Source organism: Bos mutus, chromosome 14, assembly GCF_027580195.1.
Source record: "Bos mutus isolate GX-2022 chromosome 14, NWIPB_WYAK_1.1, whole genome shotgun sequence".
In the NCBI taxonomy this organism is placed as follows: Eukaryota; Metazoa; Chordata; class Mammalia; order Artiodactyla; family Bovidae; genus Bos; species Bos mutus.
This window is the reverse complement of record NC_091630.1, coordinates 66,111,739-66,132,700: the sequence shown is the minus strand read 5'-3', so window position 1 is coordinate 66,132,700 and position 20,962 is coordinate 66,111,739. Positions and strand designations below refer to the sequence as shown.

The 20,962-nt window shown below is 44.5% G+C and overlaps 1 protein-coding gene across 3 annotated transcripts in view; it reads right to left on the bottom strand.

Annotated features, from left to right (window-relative positions):
- Window positions 1–20,962, bottom strand: part of FER1L6 (fer-1 like family member 6) — a 175,765-nt gene that overhangs the window by 136,558 nt on the left and 18,245 nt on the right. The window contains exon 1 of one of the 3 annotated variants that reach the window (XM_005891962.3): window positions 14,498–14,744. The exons of 1 other annotated variant lie outside the window; for it this stretch is intronic. Coding sequence is in view for 1 of the 2 variants with exons in the window: in XM_070382443.1 (XP_070238544.1) it covers window positions 1,777–1,838 (62 nt within the window). In the remaining variant the exon portion in view is untranslated. Of the gene's footprint in view, window positions 1–1,776; window positions 2,010–14,497; window positions 14,745–20,962 lie in introns of those variants that run through there. One more of the 3 variants, XM_070382443.1, reaches the window with a different exon arrangement.

Below are 20,962 nucleotides of genomic sequence, written 5' to 3'. Positions count from 1 at the left end.
ACCACGCAGCTTGCTGGATTTTATTTGCTTGACCAGGGATTGAATGCAGACCCTTGGCAATGAGAGTCATGAGCCCTAACCACTGGACCACCAGAGAATTCCTTGAATACCTTTTAGATGCATCAGAAAACTGAAAAATCCATGCAATCCATTTAATTATAATATCCAATTTAGGGCTTTCCTGATGGCTCAGTGGTAAAGAATCTGCCTGAGACAGGCACCCCTACCCCTTAAAACCAAGAGCTCTTAACTCTGCTGTCTATTAGACACCCCTAGGAGGTTTGAAATATGCCAACATCTGGAACCACCCTCAGAGATTTTTAATTGATTTGGGGAAAGAATCAGTTTTGAGAAGATCACAGCTCAGACCCCGTGCAGAGGAAGCCAGAACCCTTCTAGTAATGCCCAAGGAATTGACAATCCACTCTGCTCTCTGGAAGGGGGCTGATGTTTGTTTCACAAACACACAAGGTTGTTTGCCTGGAACCCTGAGTCAGTCCTCAAGGATACTCCCAGCATGATGCCCAGTGTGAAAAGGCTTCTTGATGAAAGTTGATTTCTCCTCCTCAGCCACATGACATCCACAGTAGAGAGAGGACACAGCTCACCAACCCAGAAAGATCAAGTCACTGGCAAATCAGGCAGCAGAGGGTAAATTGGAGACACAGAACCCAGCTCAGGACCCAGCTTGACCCCACCTGTTAGCTCCAGAATCTGGGCCTGGATGCTTAACTCAGATGAGCTCGTTTCATTCACATATAGCACAATATTTCTTATCTAACCACAGGGTGATGTTTAAAAAGGACACAATGCTTAGACAATGCAAAATGTGCCATGAAATGAAGTGAAAGGTGCTCAGTCATGTCCAACTCTGCGACCCCATGGACTATAGAGTCCATGGAATTCTCCAGGCCAGAATATTGGAGTGGGTAGCCTTTCCCTTTTCCAAGGGATCATCCCAATCCAGGGATTGAACCCAGGTCTCCAGCATTGCAGGCAGATTCTTTACCAGCTTAGCCACAAGGGAAGCCCAAGAATAAGGAAGTGCGTAGCCTATCCCTTCTCCAGTGGATCTTCCCGATCCAGGAATCGAACCAGGGTCTCCCACATTGCAGGCGGATTCTTTACCAACTGAGCTATCAGGGAAGCCCTAAACGTGCTATAGATTATTATTATTTTCTTGATGACAAGAAAACATGCTACAATATTCCCCTGAGTTTAAAATTTTTTAAACGTACTTTGACACTCACCATGTTCCATGAAATATCAGGTTATACACATTAGTTCTTTGGATCCTCGAAATACACTATGCATGAGACAGATGCTATTATTACCTATTTTTACAAACAAGAGGTTGTCAGGGGCCTCGAGGGGTGGGATTCAGGGAGGGAGACTCAAGAGGAAGGGGAAATATGTATACATACAGTTGATGCATGTTGTAGAGCGGAAACTAACACAACATTGTAAAGCAAGTATACTTCAAGTTAAGAGATATATTTATAACACAAATAAAATTACATTTTAAAAAAAGAGGATGCCAGTGGTTTCCAGTCAATATATTGGGATCAGCCAGTAACTCAGGAAGAATTGCCTGGTAAGTCTTCAAGGCAGCTGCCATCACCCACCCACCTCCAGTGTGCCAAGGTTTCCATCATGGGAACCCCACCACATACACTTCTAAAAAAGGATGAGGGCCTCTGGCTTAGGGTCTATTGAATCTCCCACCAGGGCCACCCAAAGATAAGTCAAGAGACACACAGAAATGTCTGTACCCACCTGGTCTCCTCAGGGTGAAAGCTACCATGGCTCTGATATCTGAGTCCAAACAACGAGAGCATTAAACAGTGTGTGTGTTTTACACGCTTCTGCTCATCTGTTCAAGGTGATGTCGCTCCACGTAGACCCCAGGGCTCACGCAGGCAGGGAGGCAGCCAGCCCAGCACACAGAAAGAGGAGCTGGGCTACTGGAGTTTGGGTCTCATCTATGTCACTTTCTGACTATGTCTCTGGGGCCGGCCATGGGACTTTGAGCTCTAGGCTCCTCTTCTGCAGGAAGTGGTGATAAAGTTCACTTTGCTTTTCTCATGGGGGTGCTGTGTGTGTGACCTCCTTGAACCCTCAGGCTGCACTGTTAAAAGTTCTACAAATAACTACTTTATGGTCATGTCCACAGCTCAGGGGAGCTGGGATTAGAAAATGGCTCACAACCATGGTCTCTATGTGGTTTTCCATTCGTGTCACCAGATTCCTCTTCTAGAATCATCTTTTCTACCTTCAGTGCAGAATAGAAGAAGCTCAGGCCAAGAGGCCAAACACTAAGTTAATTGCATCAATGGGTGTGACCAGTCCAGGCCCCTCCCACTCTCCTTCCCATCTAAGAGGACTCAGGTCACCTCTGCACCTCACCCTCCAAACACAATCATAACATCCAGTGTAGAAAAAAATTTTTTTTGATTTGTGAGTTTCTATATATGATAACTCTTGAAAATATTTTAAAATATATATTTGAAAAATATATTACATTTAATATATTAATGTTTAATAAAATTCCTTTATCAAAAGAATGGATTTGCAGGTAATCAGGTCTATCTTAAAAAACAAAACAAAACCAAGCTTCATCACCATTTTGAGGTTATCATAGAGCCTTGAGTAAGTTTCTAGCTGACTGTTGGAAATACCTTCTTGGGTAAATGCTCTCTGTATACTCATCTTACTTCTAAGATGTGCATAGATTTATTAAAGGCAAGCCAGCAAACACAGAAATAGCTATAATGTGGGTTTTGACAGAAGACTGTGAAAATATAAATTCACATGACGTCCTGCCTTGTCAAGACTCTGAAATGTTTCTTCCCCTCTCCCTATGATCTGCCCATTACTATTCTCCTGATCATATCCTATTTGTTCAGAGCAATGATGATCAACTTTGGTTGTACATCGGGTTCTTGTTGAAGAGCCTTCTAAAACTCTTTCACACACTGTGGCCAGATCCCATCCCAGACAGCCTGATTTCATTGGTCAGAGTGGGGCCAAGGCACAGTAGTTTTTTAAGTTCCCCAGGTGATTCTGAAGTGCAGCAGGGTTTCAAACTCTTATGGCTAAATTATCAGTGCTGATGAGCTGTGTTCTCAGAGACAAGGTTTATATGTTTTAAGGAAGTTCAAAGATAATTTTTTAACCAGCAGGAACAATACCATTTAGGAAATTCAAAGTACTTAGTGAATTTATTTGGGTAGGCTGGGTGAATTTTATTGTCCAATCTCAACTCCTCTTCCACTCAACCTTCATCCCAACAATTAGCCCATAGAATTGGTTGTCCTCTCTAATTCTGCATGGGATTAGCTCAGTCTTGATGAAACCGAGTCCTTCGGTTTGAGAGAAGGGTCAGTCCTCTATTGGGTCTGAGGTGTCCCAGGCAATGAACTGAGTAGATGCAGTGTGTTCTTGCCTGCTAAGTTGCTACAGTTCAGTTCAGTTCAGATCAGATCAGTCGCTCAGTCGTGTCCGACTCTTTGCGACCCCATGAATCGCAGCACGCCAGGCCTCCCTGTCTATCACCAACTCCCGGAGTTCACTCAGACTCACGTCCATCAAGTCAGTGATGCCATCTAGCCATCTCATCCTCTGTCATCCCCTTCTCCTCCTGCTCCCAATCCCTCCCAGCATCAGAGTCTTTTCCAATGAGTCAACTCTTCACATCAGGTGGCCAAAGTACTGGAGTTTCAGCTTTAGCATCATTCCTTCCAAAGAAATCCCAGGGCTGATCTCCTTTAGAATGGACTGGTTGGATCTCCTTGCAGTCCAAAGGACTCTCAAGAGTCTTCTCTAACACCACAGTTCAAAAGCATCAAGTCACTTCAGTTGTGTCCAACTCTTTGCAACCCCATGGACTATAGCCCAGCAGGCTCCTTTGTCCATGGGATTCTCCAGGCAAGAATTCTGGAATGGGTTGCCATGCCCTCTTTCAGGGGATCTTCCTGAGCCATGGATCGAACTCCATGTCTCATGTCTCCTGCATTGGAAAGCAGGTTCTTTACCACTAGCGCCACCTGGGAAGCCTGAGTAGATGGAGAACTGATTCCCAGTCTGGTGGGAAACACTCCATTTTTGCCTACTGTAATATAGAATCTCCCACCTTGTTGAGGTAAACGGATGTTTCTCTGGTAGGTCCTCATTTTGTATATTCCAGCCCCATCAGCCATCACAGTGAGATTCAGATATCACCAGCTCAGCAGATTGTCACTGAAAACCTTGCTAGTTCACTTGCCAGAGTCTAGGAAATGCACCTCCAAGGATGCTAATGAATCCTCCCTCCTGTGGTTTCTCTGAGCCAAGGGTGACTCTGGAATAATCTGGCATCACATTGGGTAGAACCATCCTGGGTTAAGCCAGTCTCTGACAGTCCTTCAGAAACCCTTGCCAAAAACTCAAGGGCATAGTGGTAGGAGGTGTTGTTGTAGGTCTGTTTCGGGAAAATGGAGACTTTTTCCTCGCATGCCTCTCACCCACCCTGCAGCACACCAAGAGCGCCCACTACTGAAGCCATCTTCCAAGGGTAGGAGGAACCTTTTTAACCCATGGTCACTAGCCTCCATCCTCTCCTGTTCCTCCTCCTCTCTAGCTAAGATCAGTGTATGACCGGGTTGGCTGGAGAGCAAGGAAAATAGAGAAACAAATTTGGCAGGTCATGTCATTGACTCAGCATACTTAGGGCTGCTGGACTCCCCTGGCCCCAAGCTTTCTCTTTCCTGGGTCCCTAAGAAAATGTTCATTTTTATTTCATCCTCTTTATATGCTGGCTAATCAGAGCCCTGATCTCTGTTCTAAAGATAAAAGGATCAATCTCTACGTCCCAAATAGACTTATTTAGAACAAGCATCTCTCTCTCCCTATGTTCCAGCATAAATCAGTCTTCAAGTTTCCACCCTTTTGAGAATTCCATCTTTTCTTTACTCCCCCAAATTTCTTTTTCACATCTATTCCCTGAGTATCTTTTGGCACAATGATAACATTATGACATCCACTGGTTGGCATGTTTCTCTCAGGTCATGTTAAAGGTTTCTGTTCCCATGTGGTCTTCCCCTCTTTGAGTCAGCTTTCCTGCAGAACATTTGTATTCTGCTTTCTGCTCCTACTACAGGTCACTGTAGTGATTACAAGTCACTGAGGCAGAGATTCTTATCCCCGCGTGCAGCTGGGTGGGTGAGTCCCCCAGAGTCACAGTGAAGTATATGAAAATTGATCTGGACTCCAATCCATTCAGCTTCCTCCAATCTACCTTTGCCAGAAATAAAGGTGATATGTTGATCCCAATTTTCCACATGGGTCTATTTCTCAATGGTTTTGAACATAACAGGGAAAGAGAAAGATACAGTTATAACCTTAAGAAAACCAACAGACTGACATATAAAGATTTTGTTATAGATGAGTATCAGTCAACTCAATAAAGGGTAAAGAGAGGATCTCTAAAATTCCTTTTGAGTCTCATTTTATTGGTGTAATGGACATCAAAGACAGAAGGATGGGTGCTATATTAAATTAAATAATTAAATTAAATCCTCCCTTTGTAGGATTCTCCGAGCCTTTAATATGCTGACCTTCATCATGACTTTCCAAAGAGAGCGATAGAGTATTCAGATTTTTCTAAATGGATTGGACCACATCTTCATCACAAAACAGCTAATAATAAACAGCACCATTGGGACACCCAGAGAAAGGAACTCTGGCAATTTGTAGTGTTCTTTTCTCTTTTGAAATTTTTATGAGATGAGCAGTTACCACATAAGAGCCTTTGAGGAGGAAGAGAACCCAGAGCATCCCTCTCTCACATTCCCTCCTTGCAGCCACCCTGCTCCAACTCTCATACAGACCTCACTCTAACTTGGCCTTTCTGGATCCATTCTTTCTCCTTCCTGCAAACTAGTCTCCATTTGCAAAGCAGAAGAGCATAGAACTTCCTTAATATGGTAAAGAATATCTACCTAAATCCTAGAGTTAATATCACATCAATGATAAATACTAAAAGACTTTCTCTAAGATTTTTAAAAAAGGATGCAAAGATGTTTGCTATCAAGACACAGAGAACAGACTTGTGAACACAGCAGTGGAGGAAGAGGGTGGGACAGATTGAGACAGTAGTGCTTAAACATACACTACCATATACAAAATAGCCAGCTAGTAGGAAGTTTCTGTACAACACAGGGAGCTCATGACAACCTAGACAGGTGGGGTGGGGCAGGGTGGGAGGGAGGGAGGTTCAAGAGGGAGGGGACATATGTATGCTGCTGCTACTGCTGCTAAGACACTTCAGTCATGTCCAACTCTGTGCGACCCCATAGACGGCAGCCCACCAGGCTCCCCCGTCCCTGGGATTCTCCAGGCAAGAACACTGGAGTGGGTTGCCATTTCCTTCTCCAATGCATGCAAGTGAAAAGTGAGAGTGAAGTCGCTCAGTCGTGTCCGACTCTTAGCGACCCCATGGACTGCAGCCCACCAGGCCCCTCCATCCATGGGATTTTCCAGGCAAGAGGACTGGAGTGGGGTGCCATTGCCTTCTCCGGGACATATGTATACTTATGGCTGATTCACATTGTTGTAAGGCAGAAACCAACACACCTTTTAAGGCAATTTTCCTCCAATTAAAAAAAAGATGTTTGCTATCAGCCCTTCTATCCAACACTGTACTTGAAGCCCTCTCTTAACAGTTCAATAAAGTTTGATTAGTTGAATTAATAAGTGAAGGATTTCCTTGAAGTCCAGTGGTTAGGACTCCTTGCTTTCAAGGCTGAGGGCCTAGTCAGGGAACTAAGATCCCACAAACCACGTAGCCAGTCAAAAAATAAATAAATAAAGTTTGATTTGTTGAATTAGTAAGTGAGTTCAGTAGGTCATCTAGAAACAAGGTCAATTTTTTAAAAATCTATTATACATTTCTATATCAACAACAAGGAGATTCTCTCATAGCTCAGTTGGTAAAGAATCTGCCTGCAGTGCAGGAGACCTGGGTTCGATTCCTACATGCGAAAGATCCCCTGGAGAAGGAAACAGCAACCCACTCCAGTATTCTTGCCTAGAAAATCCCATGGACAGAGGAGTCTGGAGGGTTACAGTTCTTGGGGTCGCAAGAGTTGGACACGACTTAGCAAGTAAACCACCACCACCACACCAATAATAAACTATTAAGTAAAATTATAAATAAAAGATATCATAAGAGCATCAAAAAATTTAAAAACCTGGGAATAAACCTAAGAAATATGAGCAAGATTTCTATACCAGAAATTTCAAAATAAGATCAGTGAAGGGATACTCCATGCTCTTAGATGTAAAAATGCAATATTGGAAAGATGTAAAACCTCCCTAACTTAATAGAGATTACTATTTACTCTATCCACTTATGAAATTTTTCAAGTCTTATATTTATAATTTGTGTGTGTATTTTATGTGTATATGTCAAGCGTCAGGAAGATCATCTGGTGAAGAAAATGAAAACCCACTCCAGTACTCTCGCCTGGAAAATCCCATGGACAGAGGATCCTGGTGGGCTCCAGTTCATAGGACTGCATAACTGGACACAACTTAGCAGCTAAAGAACAATAATATGCTTCAACAAAATGCTTCATTTTTTAGAAACATAGATTTTGGGATCCAAAGTCTTGGATTTGATTATCAGCTCAGCCACCTGCTAATTATGGGAACTTGAACAAATCTTTAAGCTTTCTGCACCTCAGTTTCTTTTTCTTTTTAGATCCTGTTGTTGGTTTGTTTTTTTTTTTTTTTGATGTGGACCATTTTTAAAGTCTTTATTGAATTTATTACAACATTGCTTTTATGTTTAGTTTGTTTGTTTGTCTGTCTTGGCTTTTGGGCCCTGAGGCAGGTGGGGTCTCGGCTCCCCAGCCAGGGATCAGACACACACCCCTTGCACTGGAAGGTGAGGTGTAACCCCTGGACTGCCAGGGAAGTCTCTGCACCTGTTTCTTCATCTATAAATTAGAGGATAAGTTATGCCTCTCTTAGATAGCTGTCATGAAGATCAAATGATATAAAACATACAACATTCTATTTGTAAACACTGAAGTGCTATATTGTATGGCTATGGCTGTTTAGTGGCTAAGTTGTGTCCAACTCTTTGCAATCCTATGGACCGTAGCCCACCAGGCTCCTTTGTCCCTGAGATTTCCCAGACAAGAATGCTGGAGTGGGTTGCCATCTCCTTCTCCAGGGGATCTTCCCGACCCAGGGATAGAACCCACATCTCCTGCATTGGCAGGCAGATTCATTACCACTGAACCACTAGGGAAGCCCACCATATCCTAAACATGTTAATTAAAAGAAAAAACTGGATCGACATTCTACGAATGTCCCTTAGGGCTCTCCACATTATATGCTCAGCTCACTAATCTGGTATTTGACTTCCCATACTCTGTTCTCCAGTCCAGTGGACAGCTCTTCCTAAACTCATCACACGCTTCTGTCCATGAACCTAATCTCACTCCAGGGCCTCCACTGAAGGTAACATCTCCCGTCTCTACTGTCAACACCCACATCTTTCTTCTAGGAAAGTTCGGCCACCTCCTTTTATGTGAACACTTCTTAGTTTCGTAAGGAGGAATCAAGTCACTCTTTCCTCTGGATTCCACTGGCCCTTTGTCCTTATTTCTATAATATGAAATCATTTGTTATAGGGATCATAAGAGTTCCTTGAAAATATCATTCTCTTTTGTTAGATGCTGAACTTTTGAAGGCAGTAACCATTACTATTGTTATGTCTGTACCTCCATAATGCCTGGCATAGGCTCAGTGACTGTAGGACACACAGACAGATAGATGGGCAGATAGAGCACACACAGAGAAAGAGCCGCAAGAATTCATTGGAAGCTCTCTGTCTCTATTTAAAAATGTAAAGTATCAGGGGCTTCCGTGGTGGTCCAGTGGTTAAGAATCCACCTTGCAATGCAAGGGACACTAGCTCTTCCCTGATCCGGGAAGATCCCACACGCCACAGGGCAGCTAGGCCCATGCATCATAAGTACTGAGTCCACACCCTAGAGCCCATGCTCCACAAGAGAAGTCACCATGACGAGAAGCCCTTGTACCGCAATGAAGAATAGCCCCTGCTCGTCACAACTAGAGACAGCCTGCGTGCAGCAACAAAGACCCTTCCCAGGCGAAAAATTAAAACATGTATTTTAAAAAATCTATCATATCAGACAGAAAAGAGTTAAGACCATAATCAGAGCAGAGCATAATCAGAGAAGAGAACAATCTCAAAAGTCAGTGGCTAAGCCTTATCCTAATACTCACCTTGGAGCTGGGGAGTTCTCTGTTAAATGGTGCATTTGTTCTCTGTTAAATGGTGCATCACCCCTGGCTGTCACCCAGCCTCGGTCTTCATCCATTTCTTAAAATCATTCCCTTTTTCAATGCATCTCTTTTTTTCTCTCTCTTTATCATGCCTGAACATCTTTTGTCGGTTGGTTCTTTCTCTACTACTTGGGGATGATTGAAGGTGATTGAACAAAAGGTCATGGATTTTGTTTGTGGCCCAGGCCCTGTGGTAGGCGCTGCTGTACAAAGATAAATCCAACAGGGTTCTTAGCCTTAGAGGCACTGAAGCGTGGCTGGAACTGCAGATGCCTGGGGGGTTCATGATGAGGATGACTGAATCTAGATTGTTGACCAATGCCCAACACCAAGACTAGAAAGTCATGAGGAAGGCCAGTGCTGGCCCAGGACGTGGCTGAAGCTGGAAGCCCGTCCCAGTTCAGTGGCCGTGATCTGAAATGGGTAAGCATCCACATACACCCCAGAGTGTTACTGTCTCAGGAAGTCCTGGGACATCTTTTATCACAGAAGGATTCCTTTTCAGTAGAAATACAGTTGAGAGTGATGGGAGCAAAATCTAAGACTGTAAGTAAAATTATCTCTTTGCTTAATATTTAAAAACAGCCTTCCTTGGTGGCAGTGGAAAAGAATCCTCCTGCCAACACAGGAGACATGGGTTCGACCCAGGTCCGGGAGGATTCCACATGCCGTGGAGCCACTGAGCCTGAGCATCACAGCTACTGAGCCTGTGCTCTAAAGCCCTTGAGCTGCAACTGCTGAGCCTCTGTGCCACAAGTACTGAAGCCCACATGCCTAAAACCTGTGCTCTGCAACAAGAGAAGCCACTGCAGTGAGAACCCTGTGCACTGCAACTAGAGGGTAGGCCCTGATCTCTGCAACTAGAGACAGTCTGCATGCAGCAATGAAGAACTGTTTTAGCCATAAATAAGTAAATAAAGCAGTGTGTACATGTCAAAAACATTTTTTTAAAGGTACAAAATATTTAAAAGCAAACCTGTGCTTTATGCTCCCAGGGAAACAAGAGTAGGAAGGCTTGTCTTTACCAAAGACAAATTGACCACTCTTCAAACCTATTAAAGCAATGACTTTGAACGATAAAAGACAGTGTGACTTATTTGTAACCTATAAAGAAAGCTGAGCACAGAAGAATTGATGCTTTTGAACTGTGGTATTGAAGAAGACTCTTGAAAGTCCCTTGGGCTGCAAGGAGGTCCAACCAGTCCATCCTAAAGGAGATCAGTCCTGGGTGTTCATTGGAAGGACTGATGATGAAGCTGAAACTCCAATATTTTGGCCACGTGATACAAAGAGTTGACTCATTTGAAAAGACCCTGATGTTGGAAAATAATGAAGGCAGGAGGAGAAGGGGACAACAGAGGATGAGATGGTTAGATGGCATCACTGACTCAATGGACATGAGTTTGGGTAAACTCTGGAGTTGGTGATGGACAGGGAGGTCTGGCGTGCTGCGGTTCATGGGGTCGCAAAGAGTCAGACACGATTGAGCAACTGAGCTGAACTGAACTGAAGCTGGTAAAGCCAGTCATTCCCTTACGAATTGTTTATATGTATGTCCATCCTCCCCATTAGGCAAGGTTGGGGCACACGTGTGTGCTTTGCATATACTAGGTCCTCAAGAGGTATTTGTTTGATAAAATAGTTAATAAAAAAGGCTTTCAGCTGACAAGCCAACCCTAGCCTCAAAGACTACAGTGATGAGGAGTTTACTACTTCACAAATTGATGACTACAAATACTTCCAAAACATACAAAGGGGAGATGGAAATTTACATGCATTCTTCCAAGACAGAATAGTTCAGTGATTTATAACAGGACTATCCAGTTTCAGTCAGGAAGAGATGAAATAATAAAGTCATTTTCACTTCTATCTTTGGGCAGAATGACTACAGTAAAGATGCTGAGTGAAAGGAGGGATTGGAAAAAGAATTCTAGATATTTGGTGGGAGGGGTTATCAATGATCTCAAGCCAGGGTGTCTACCCAGGGGGTCAAGGTAGGAGGAAGTAAGGAAAGATCAAGATGGCCCAGTCTGCCCTCTTCCCTCCACCCCTTCGATCTGAGGGGCTTCATCATCACCTGTTTTCTGTGTTAAGGAGTTCAAGGAATACATAAATAAACTTTTGAAGTTTGAAAACTGCTCTTCAAGACCAGCCTACTTATTCGACAGATAGGGAAACTAAGACCCAGGAAAAAGATCTAAGACCTAGGAACCAGACCAAGGTCATATTTGCTTATGGAAATTGCTGGGGCTTCTGGGTCCCCATTTATTCACATATTTACCCCCCAGGAATGCTAAGACTTCAGCAGGTGTGGACTTCCATAGCCCTTCCTCTCCAAACACAGGTGGGGCAGAGAGCTGATAACAGACCACACCTGCATTAAGTAGGTGACTAAGGAGAACCTACCGCACAGCACGGGGAGTTCTACTCAGTGCTCCGTGGTGACCTGAACAGGAAGGAAACCCAATAAAGAGGGGATGTATGTGTACGGAGAGCTGATTCACTCTGCTGCACAGCAGAAACGAACACAACATGGTAAAGCAACTATACTCCAATAAAAATTAACTTAAAATAAATAAATGGAAAAAGTGGCCTTTATTCTTCCACAGAGCTCTCCTTCAGAACTCCTGTGCATTACAGAAAATATTCCAGGGGGTCAACTACGATAACCTAACCACTTTCTTCTGTCTACTTAAAAAGTCAAATGAAAAGAATTTCACAACTGATGAAAGAAAAAGCAAATCAAGGCTGAAAATGAAAGGCTACAGCACTTCAGATACAACCTCCATAGGATCCCATCTCCTTCACACACTTGAATTCTTTAATGGCATCTGCAACCATGAGGAGGGAAAATCTACTTCACTCAAGCTGATGTGTTCCCAAAGTAGGGACTTTAATTAGAGCAGTCGAGTGAAGCTCTCTTGTCAGTTAAAACTTGAAATATAGTGAGGCAAGTCAATGCAATGACTCACAAACAGCTTCCAGTCAGCCAGACCCCGAACAGATCACAGAGGAAAAACAAATCCCCACCAGAAATTCATTGCTTTTCTTTTCACTGATATCCTGCATAAAAGGAAATGAATCTGAAGGGTCATCTATCAACTCATGCAACCAGACATAACATTGAAGGCATTTTGGAGAGGTTTTGTAGAACAGCTTGTCTCGAGGGAGTCTTGTGTGTGAGATTTACAGGGTCTCAGGAACAACAGAATGCCATCAACTGTCTCTCCGGCACTCAGCCAAGACGTTCTTGAAGGCTCTGCTGGGTTTCCTTTGAAATTACTTTTGCAAAAGCTGAAGTTTGAGCTTTTTGGCTGGGAAGAAAAAAAACCCTCCCCAGGACTAACTGTCCTTGGGGTTTCAGCCTCAGTTCAGGGTCCCAAACTGGGAGGGGCATCCCAGTCCTGTCCCTCCCAGGCTCCACCTAGAAACACTAATAGTAGAGGTCTAAACACTAATAGAAGAGGTATAAAGTTATATTGAGTCCTTGAGACTCTTAGTAAAGATTTTTCCATATAAACAATGATGAAAACCTCATTTACTTCCAATCCTCTCTAGGAGCAATATCAGAAGTGGAGATTATGTTGAACTCATATGCGCTTGCCAGTTGCTAAGTGTCTGTTTTTGACCCCATGGACTGTAACCCACCAGGCTCTTCTGTCCGTGGGATTTCCCAGGCAAGAATACTGGAGTGGGTTACCATTTTCTTCTCCAAGGGATCTTCCCAATGCAGGGATCATTGCACTGGCAGGTGAGTTCTTTACCACTGAGCTACCAGGGAAGCCTCTACTTACTCCTGTTTAACTCCTGCTTAAAATCCTAGTTTACACAGTAATGAATATCACACACATAAAACAAAGATGCAGTGGAGCCCAGACCTGAGGAGGTACATGGGGACTCTGGGTCCTACCTGGACCATACTCTTCCCTCCCCCCAAGCACTTTGTCACATGTGGGACCCTAACAGAAGCTCTGTGAGAGGACACAGCATGGCAGTCTTTCCATGGCATCCTGGGAAGAACACAGGCTCATATCTAACCTTGGCCTCTTCTTTATAATCCGTGCAACTGAAGCAAATGACATAACTCCTCTATGCCTCCATTTCCTCATCTGTAAAATAGGTATTAACAAATATCTACTTCACAAAGTAACAAGGATTGAGTTTATATATGAAAAGCCCTTAGATCAGCTCCTGGCAAATAAAAGAAAATAGCTACTATGATTCTTATTTCAAGTCAAGAAAATTGAGGCTCAGAGAGGTTAGGCAACTTGCTCAGTCACCCAGCTACAAACTGGCCAAGCTGGGGACAGAGTTGAGTCTCCCATGGCCAGCTGAATGCTTTTCCTTCTAGACCATGCTGGGATTAAACAGTTTCCATTGTACAGTGTTTAATTTACTCAATAGAGTCATCCATTTCATTATTGACTGTCATTATTCGAAGTGCTCCGGGGAAATCTTAATAGCTGCTGTTCATTAAGCTTGTGAAAGACTGAAGGCAGGAGAAGGGGACAACTGAGGATGAGATGTTGGATAACATCACCAACTCGATGGTCATGAGTTTCAGCAAGTTCCAGAAGCTGGTGATGAACCGGGAAGCCTAGCATGCTGCAGTCCATGGGGTCACAAAGAGTCAGACATGACTGAGCAACTGAACTGAGCTGATTAAGCATGTAGGATAAGTCAGGCATTGGCTTAAGGTCCTGCATACAGTTTTTTCATTTAGTTGTCCCAGTAACCATCTGACAGCAGTGTTCAATCCCTTTTACAAATGTGAAAACAAAAGTGTAAGAGGTTAAGTAACCTGCCTAAGATCCCACAGCTCTAAGCTGCAACCAAGCTCCATCAAACCTCTGCTCTATACCTCTTCCCAAATACCAATTAGAGCCACAGGTTTAACAAGAGTGCAATCCTCCCCAGAGGCTAAACCCCATAGCTCAGAGAGATGTGGAAACTTGCCTACAGCCACACAGTATCCATTGCTGAAGCCCAGCCCCTTTGCACTTTGAGACCTCACCCATCATGACTCAGGTCTCTAAGCACAAACAGAGGAGCCACATCCCAAAGGGCTCCCAACAGCCCAGTCTTTTTCTATGACTGAGTCCTGCTCAGTCATAAGAAAAAGAGCAACCGGTCTCACCTTGGCCACGGAGAGCTTCTGACCGTGCCTGGAAGTACTCGTGCTCACTATCTTCTTGGATTCAAAGCAGGGCCAGAGGCAGTGTCCAGAACTGGTCTTGGGAGGAGAAAGGCTCCCCTCTAGCATGGAGTGGGTCAATAGATTGCCTCTGGAGGGGCGGGTGTCTCCCCAGAAATGCCCTTTCTGCTGTGTCCACCTGGTAGCTCCCTATCTGAAACCCAGTGCCTGCTGCTTGGCTTGGCCGCCAGAGCCCAGGACGCTGATCCACAAACACAGCAGCTCAGAGCAGATCCTGAGGGGAGTGGCCACTGGCGTGCTTTATTCCAAGTCAGGTAGCCACAGGTGGATTGAGGCTCAAAGAAACCCCAGCTCCAGACAGTGCCAAAGCCCTGGATACTTTCTAGCCACCATCTAGCCATCCAAGTTAGTCGTTTTCACCATCCTCTACTGCTTTGTAATACGTTTTTTCACTTTCAGTTCAGTTCAGTTGCTCAGTCTTGTCCAACTCTTTGTGACCCCATGGACTGCAGCACGCCAGGCCTCCCTGTCCATCACCAACTCCTGGAGCTTGCTCAAACTCATGTCCATTGAGTCAGTGATGACATCCAAACCATCTCATCCTCTGTCGCCCCCTTCTCCCACATACTACCACACATACTCCCACAAGTAAAGTGTTTTCACTTTTCTTGAGGCCAGTTCTAGATACTTTAACAAGTATTATCCTATTTAAGTCCCACAACAGCCCTCAGAGGTAGGTACTGTTATTGTACCCAATTTATGAATGGTGAAACTGAGTCACAGAGGGGCTGGTAAGTGCTGGGGTTTGAACCAAGGCCACCTGTCCTGATTATTCATCAGAAGGACTGACGCTGAAGCTGAAGCTCCAGTACTTTGGCCACCTGAAGCGAAGAGACGACTCATTGGAAAAGACCCTGATGCTGGGTAAGATTGAGGACAGGAAGAGAAGGGGGCGACACAGGATGAGATGGTTGGATGGCATCACTGACACTGACTCAATGGACTTGAGTTTGAGCAAACTCCAGGAGACGGTGAAGGACAGGGAGGCCTGGCAGGCTACAGCCCATGGGGTCACAAAGATTCAGACACGACTTAGTGACTGAACACCACCACCACCTACCCTCAGAGCCTGTGCGCTCAGGCTCTCCAGCCTGCTGTCTCCTCTCTGGCATTTCATTGGAACTTGTAGTATGATGTTATTTCAAGAAGTCAAGTTTAGAAAGGAGAAAAATCAATAAAACGAAGGCATTTTGGTGGGTCAAATGTCTCAGAAGTCATGGCCTGTAGTGGAGTGAATGGTGGTGCCCCAAAAGATATTCTGAAAAATTCTGCACATTCTGAAAACTGTGAATGTGCCCTCATTTGCAAAAAAAAGAGAGGAATCTTTGAAGATGTAATTAAGTTCTAGATTACCCCCATGTTGTGTTGTGCTAAGTCTCTTGAGTTGTGTCTGACTCTTTGGGACCATATGGACCATAGCCCACCAAGCTCCTCTGTCCATGGGATTCTCCAGGCAAGAATATTGGAGTTGGTTACCATGCCCTTCTCCAGGGGATCTTCCCGACCCAGGGATTGAACCCACGTCTCTTGCATCTCCTGCACTGGCAGGTGGGTTCTTTACCACTAGTGTCACCTGAGAGTGGGGACTAAATCCAATGACAAGTGTCCTCACAAGAAACAGAAAAGGAGAAGACACACAGAGAAGGCCATGTGAAGAAGGAGAGATTGGAGCGATGTGGCCACAAGCCAAGGAACACCTAGAGATACCAGAAGCTGGAAGAGGAAGGATTCTCCCAGAGCCTTCAGAGGGAGCATGGTCCTCTCAGCACCTTGAATTCAGCCTTCTGGCCTCCAGACCTGGGAGAGGATACTTTTCTGTTGTTCTAAGCCTCCCAGTCTGTGGTCATTTGTATGGCAACCTCAAGGAACTGACCCACTACCCTTTGTTACTTTCTCTGGCACTTTCAGAAAAAATATTTATTTATTTGAGTTGTACTGGGTCTTAGTTGTAGTATGTGGGATCTAGTTTCCTGATCAGAGATGGAACCCAGGCCCCCTGTGTTGGGAGCTCAGAGTCTTACCCACTGGGAAGTCCCCTCTTGCACTTCCTGATGGCGCCACAGGAAAGGAGAAAAAAGTTGGGTTCTTTCTACTGATCCCTCATGGGGAAGGCTAGGAGGTTGATGCCTGTGGACTAGGCAGTGATGTAAGAGTCTCCAAGAGGCAGAACAGGAAGACAAGGGATAGGGAGAAGGTTTTGCAAGTGAGGACTGAGCAGGTTACATAGTAACTCACAAGGCAACCTCATTCAAGAGCCCCAGATGAGCCTTCACTGTCCCCAAAGAAATGGTCTGTGGCTCAGGGGTTCACAGATGGGGAACATTTTTCCTGATGCACGCCTTCTTCCCTTTTTAGTCATTGTGAATTTGACCCCAGTCAGAAGCAAATATGTCAGAGATCCCTGAGCCCCAACCTCAGGTGTTATGGATGGGGAAAGTGATGACTAAAAAGGTGATGTGGTCTGAGGTCACACAGCCAATCATGGAACCATCAGAGCTGGAACCTCGCCTCCAGATCCCTGATCCTTTCAAGGGAGCGAAACCTCCTCCCTTTGTCTGATCTGTTCTTCACAAAAGAAGATCTGTAGCAGCTCTTATCTGAACTCAATAGTCCCAGGGGCCCTCAACGGTTCTCTAGCTAAAACTCACATTTCTCCTCCTAGAATTTAAGTTTATTCCTCTTTATCTGCAGAATGAGTCTTGCTGTGCAGCTGTTATGTCTGACTCAGATATAAGTACACATCATAACAACAGAAGTCAGCTAGCTGCACGGTAGACAGCCATAAAGGTTTGTTGGTTGTTCATCACAGGGAAAACCCAGAGCTTTATTTCTCTGCTTTATCTCTGCTGCTTTCTCTCTCTGCTCTGACCACCTTCCTTCGGCAACTTGACTGGCACATGCCCCTCCCTCGGGGTCTCTGCACGTGGCCTTCTCTGTGCCTGGAATCCATATGCCCACACACACCTCTTCACCCTGTTGACTCCATCCTGCCCCTCAGAAGGATGCCACTTAACATTCCAGATACTCCCCGCCTCCTCCTCCTCAGCAGGTCCTCATGTTTCTCATGCTTTTTCTTTTCAACACTTATCATAGTTTGTCATTTTATTTTTACATAATTTTTTTTTTCACCAGCATCCCTTAAACCAAAAGTTCCATTAAGGTAGAAACTCTCTCTAGTTGATTCCTGCACCCAGCACATCTAATTCATTCATTAGTTCATTCAACAAACATTTGAATGCTGAAAATGCTGAGCTGGTGCAAAGCAGTGTAGAAAGAAGGAACAGATAAAACTGTGAGTTCTCAGGAAATAGAACCAAACAGATGAGCTATAGTCAGCTCCTTAAGAAATTACCCAGTCACACTTCACCCCCACTATCCACTTCCCTCATTCCTGTGCTTGCCCCTTAAACATTTTAGCCCCAACAGATTTTTCTTCAAAAGGAGGGAAGGATGAGTTGGTAAAACTCAAAGGGCTCAATAATGTAAATGATAGACAACTCTAGGAAATGAACTTCAGAGGAGTGATGCTGTAAAGTTATCTAAAAAGAAGATTGGGAATTGTCTTAATTCAGTTGGCTTCAGAATTATTTTAGAAATTCTCAAAAGAAAGGCTATATTGCAAAACAAGAAGGTTACAAAACTCTCTTCCAGCCTTCTCTGCTCTGGGAAGAATAATGCCCTTTGCACGAAGCTGCTACGTCAATTCCAAATCCAAGTGCAGACCATATCAACAAAAATCCTCCTCCACCCTCCCCCATGCTTTGCCTCCTGCCATGTGGCCTTCTGCCAGAGGGAATAAATTTCAGTGTCTACAATCATTATCCCACATACCGTCTCAGTCATGGAGTGTTTCCTTGCAGAACTCTCAAAAGTTGCTATCATGATTCAACAAACATTTACTCATTACTAATTAGATGCCCAGCACTGCAGTGGGCCTATGGGAAATACAGAGCAATTTGGGAAAGACAACGCATTGTGGTCAAGGAGCACAATGGCTTTTTAACAGCTACAACATTTGAAAGGCTTCGGTCACACCATCGTAACATTATTTTCTATTTCCAGAGTGCTTCATAGATTACAAAGAACTTTAACATACAAAGCTAGTGGAGATGATGGGATTTCCAGTTGAGCTATTCCAAATCCTGAAAGATGATGCTGTGAAAGTGCTGCACTCAATATGCCAGCAAATTTGGAAAACTCAGCTGTGGCCACAGGATTGGAAAAGGTCAGTTTTCATTCCAATCCCAAAGAAAGGCAATGCCAAAGAATGCTCAAACTACTGCACAATTTCACTCATCTCACACGCTAGTAAAGTAATGCTCAAAATTCTCCAAGCCAGGCTTCAGCAATGATGTTCAAGTTGGTTTTAGAAAAGGCAGAGGAACCAGAGATCAAATTGCCAACATGTGCTGGATCATGGAAAAAGCAAGAGTTCCAGAAAAACATCTATTTCTGCTTTATTGACTATGCCAAAGCCTTTGACTGTGTGGATCACAATAAACTGTGGAAAATTCTGAAAGACATGGGAATACCAGACCACCTGACCTGCCTCTTGAGAAATCTGTACACAGGTCAGGAAGCAACAGTTAGAACTGGACATGGAACAACAGACTGGTTCCAAATAGGAAAAGGAGTTCGTCAAGGCTGTATATTGTCGCCCTGCTTATTTAACTTATATGCAGAGTACATCATGAGAAATGCTGGACTGGAAGAAGCACAAGCTGGAATCAAGATTGCCAGGAGAAATGTCAATAACCTCAGATATGCAGATGACACCACCCTCATGGCAGAAAGTGAAGAGGAACTCAAAAGCCTCTTGATGAAAGTGAAAGGGGAGAGTGAAAAAGTTGGCTTAAAGCTCAACATTCAGAAAACGAAGATCATGGCATTTGGTCCCATCACGTCATGGGAAATAGATGGGGAAACAGTGGAAACAGTGTCAGACTTTATTTTTGGGGGCTCCAAAATCACTGCAGATGGTGACTGCAGCCATGAAATTAAAAGACGCTTACTCCTTGGAAGGAAAGTTACGACCAACCTAGACAGCATATTCAAAAGCAGAGACATTACTTTGCCAACAAAGGTTTGTCTAGTCAAGGCTATGGTTTTTCCTGTGGTCATGTATGGATGTGAGGGTTGGACTGTGAAGAAGGCTGAGTGCCGAAGAATTGATGCTTTTGAACTGTGGTGTTGGAGAAGACTCTTGAGAGTCCCTTGGACTGCAAGGAGATCCAACCAGTCCATTCTGAAGGAGATCAGCCCTGGGATTTCTTTGGAAGGAATGATGCTAAAGCTCAAACTCCAGTACTTTGGCCACCTGATGTGAAGAATTGACTCATTGGAAAAGACTCGGATGCTGGGAGGGATTGGGGGCAGGAGGAGAAGGGGACGACAGAGGATGAGATGGCTGGATGGCATCACTGACTCGATGGATGTGAGTCTGAGTGAATTCTGGGAGTTGGTGATGGACAGGGAGGCCTGGCGTGATGCGATTCATGGGGTCACAAAGAGTAGGACATGACTGAGCGACTGATCTGATCTGATCTGATGTGTCACAGCAGTTGTGTGACATAGAACGGTTTCCCTCTTCATTGATAGATTAACCATTTAGTTTCTGAGCCTGGAATGACTTACTCAAGTTTGCACAGTTAAAAATGGCCAAAACTGGAAACCATGGTAGTCATGAAAAAGTGCCACTCAGGTCTCTGGCTGCACGAAGCATAGTTCACTGACAGCCCTAGTTCCTGTACCTCTGATTCACTGCTGTGTCACACTGAGATCATGCTACCCAGCAAATGACTAAGCACTGCAAGTGAGCTAGTCCTATAAAACATGGTACTCTTCTAATGGATGACTTGAGTCACAAAAGTCCCTGTTGGCCTGGAGGAAAATTTTTTGGGAAGATTCTTCCTATCCAATTCCCCTTCCTTCCTGCTCTTCATCACAGGAGTCAGGTTTGCATCATAGTCTGAAAACTCTCTGCCTTCTGGTACTCCTTCCTCTTTATCCTTCCCATGAGTCAGTGCTAAGTTGATTCCAGTCGTGTCCGACTCTTTGCAACCCAGGGACTGTAGCCTGACAGGCTCCTCTGTCCATGGGATTCTCCAGGCAAGAATACTGGAGTGGGTTGCCATGCCCTCCTCCAGGGGATCTTCTTGATCAGGGATGAAACCTGTGTCTCTTACGACTCCTGCATTGGCAGGCATGTTCTTTGCCACTAGCGCCACCTGGGAAGCTCTATCTTTGCCATAAGTTTCCCAAATAAATGGGGTTTTTTGGACACACCAAGTGACATGCAAGATCTTAGTTCCCTGACCAGGGCTTGAACACCAGCCCCCTGCAGTGGAAGCTCAGAGTCCTAACCACTGGACCACCAGAGAATTCCCT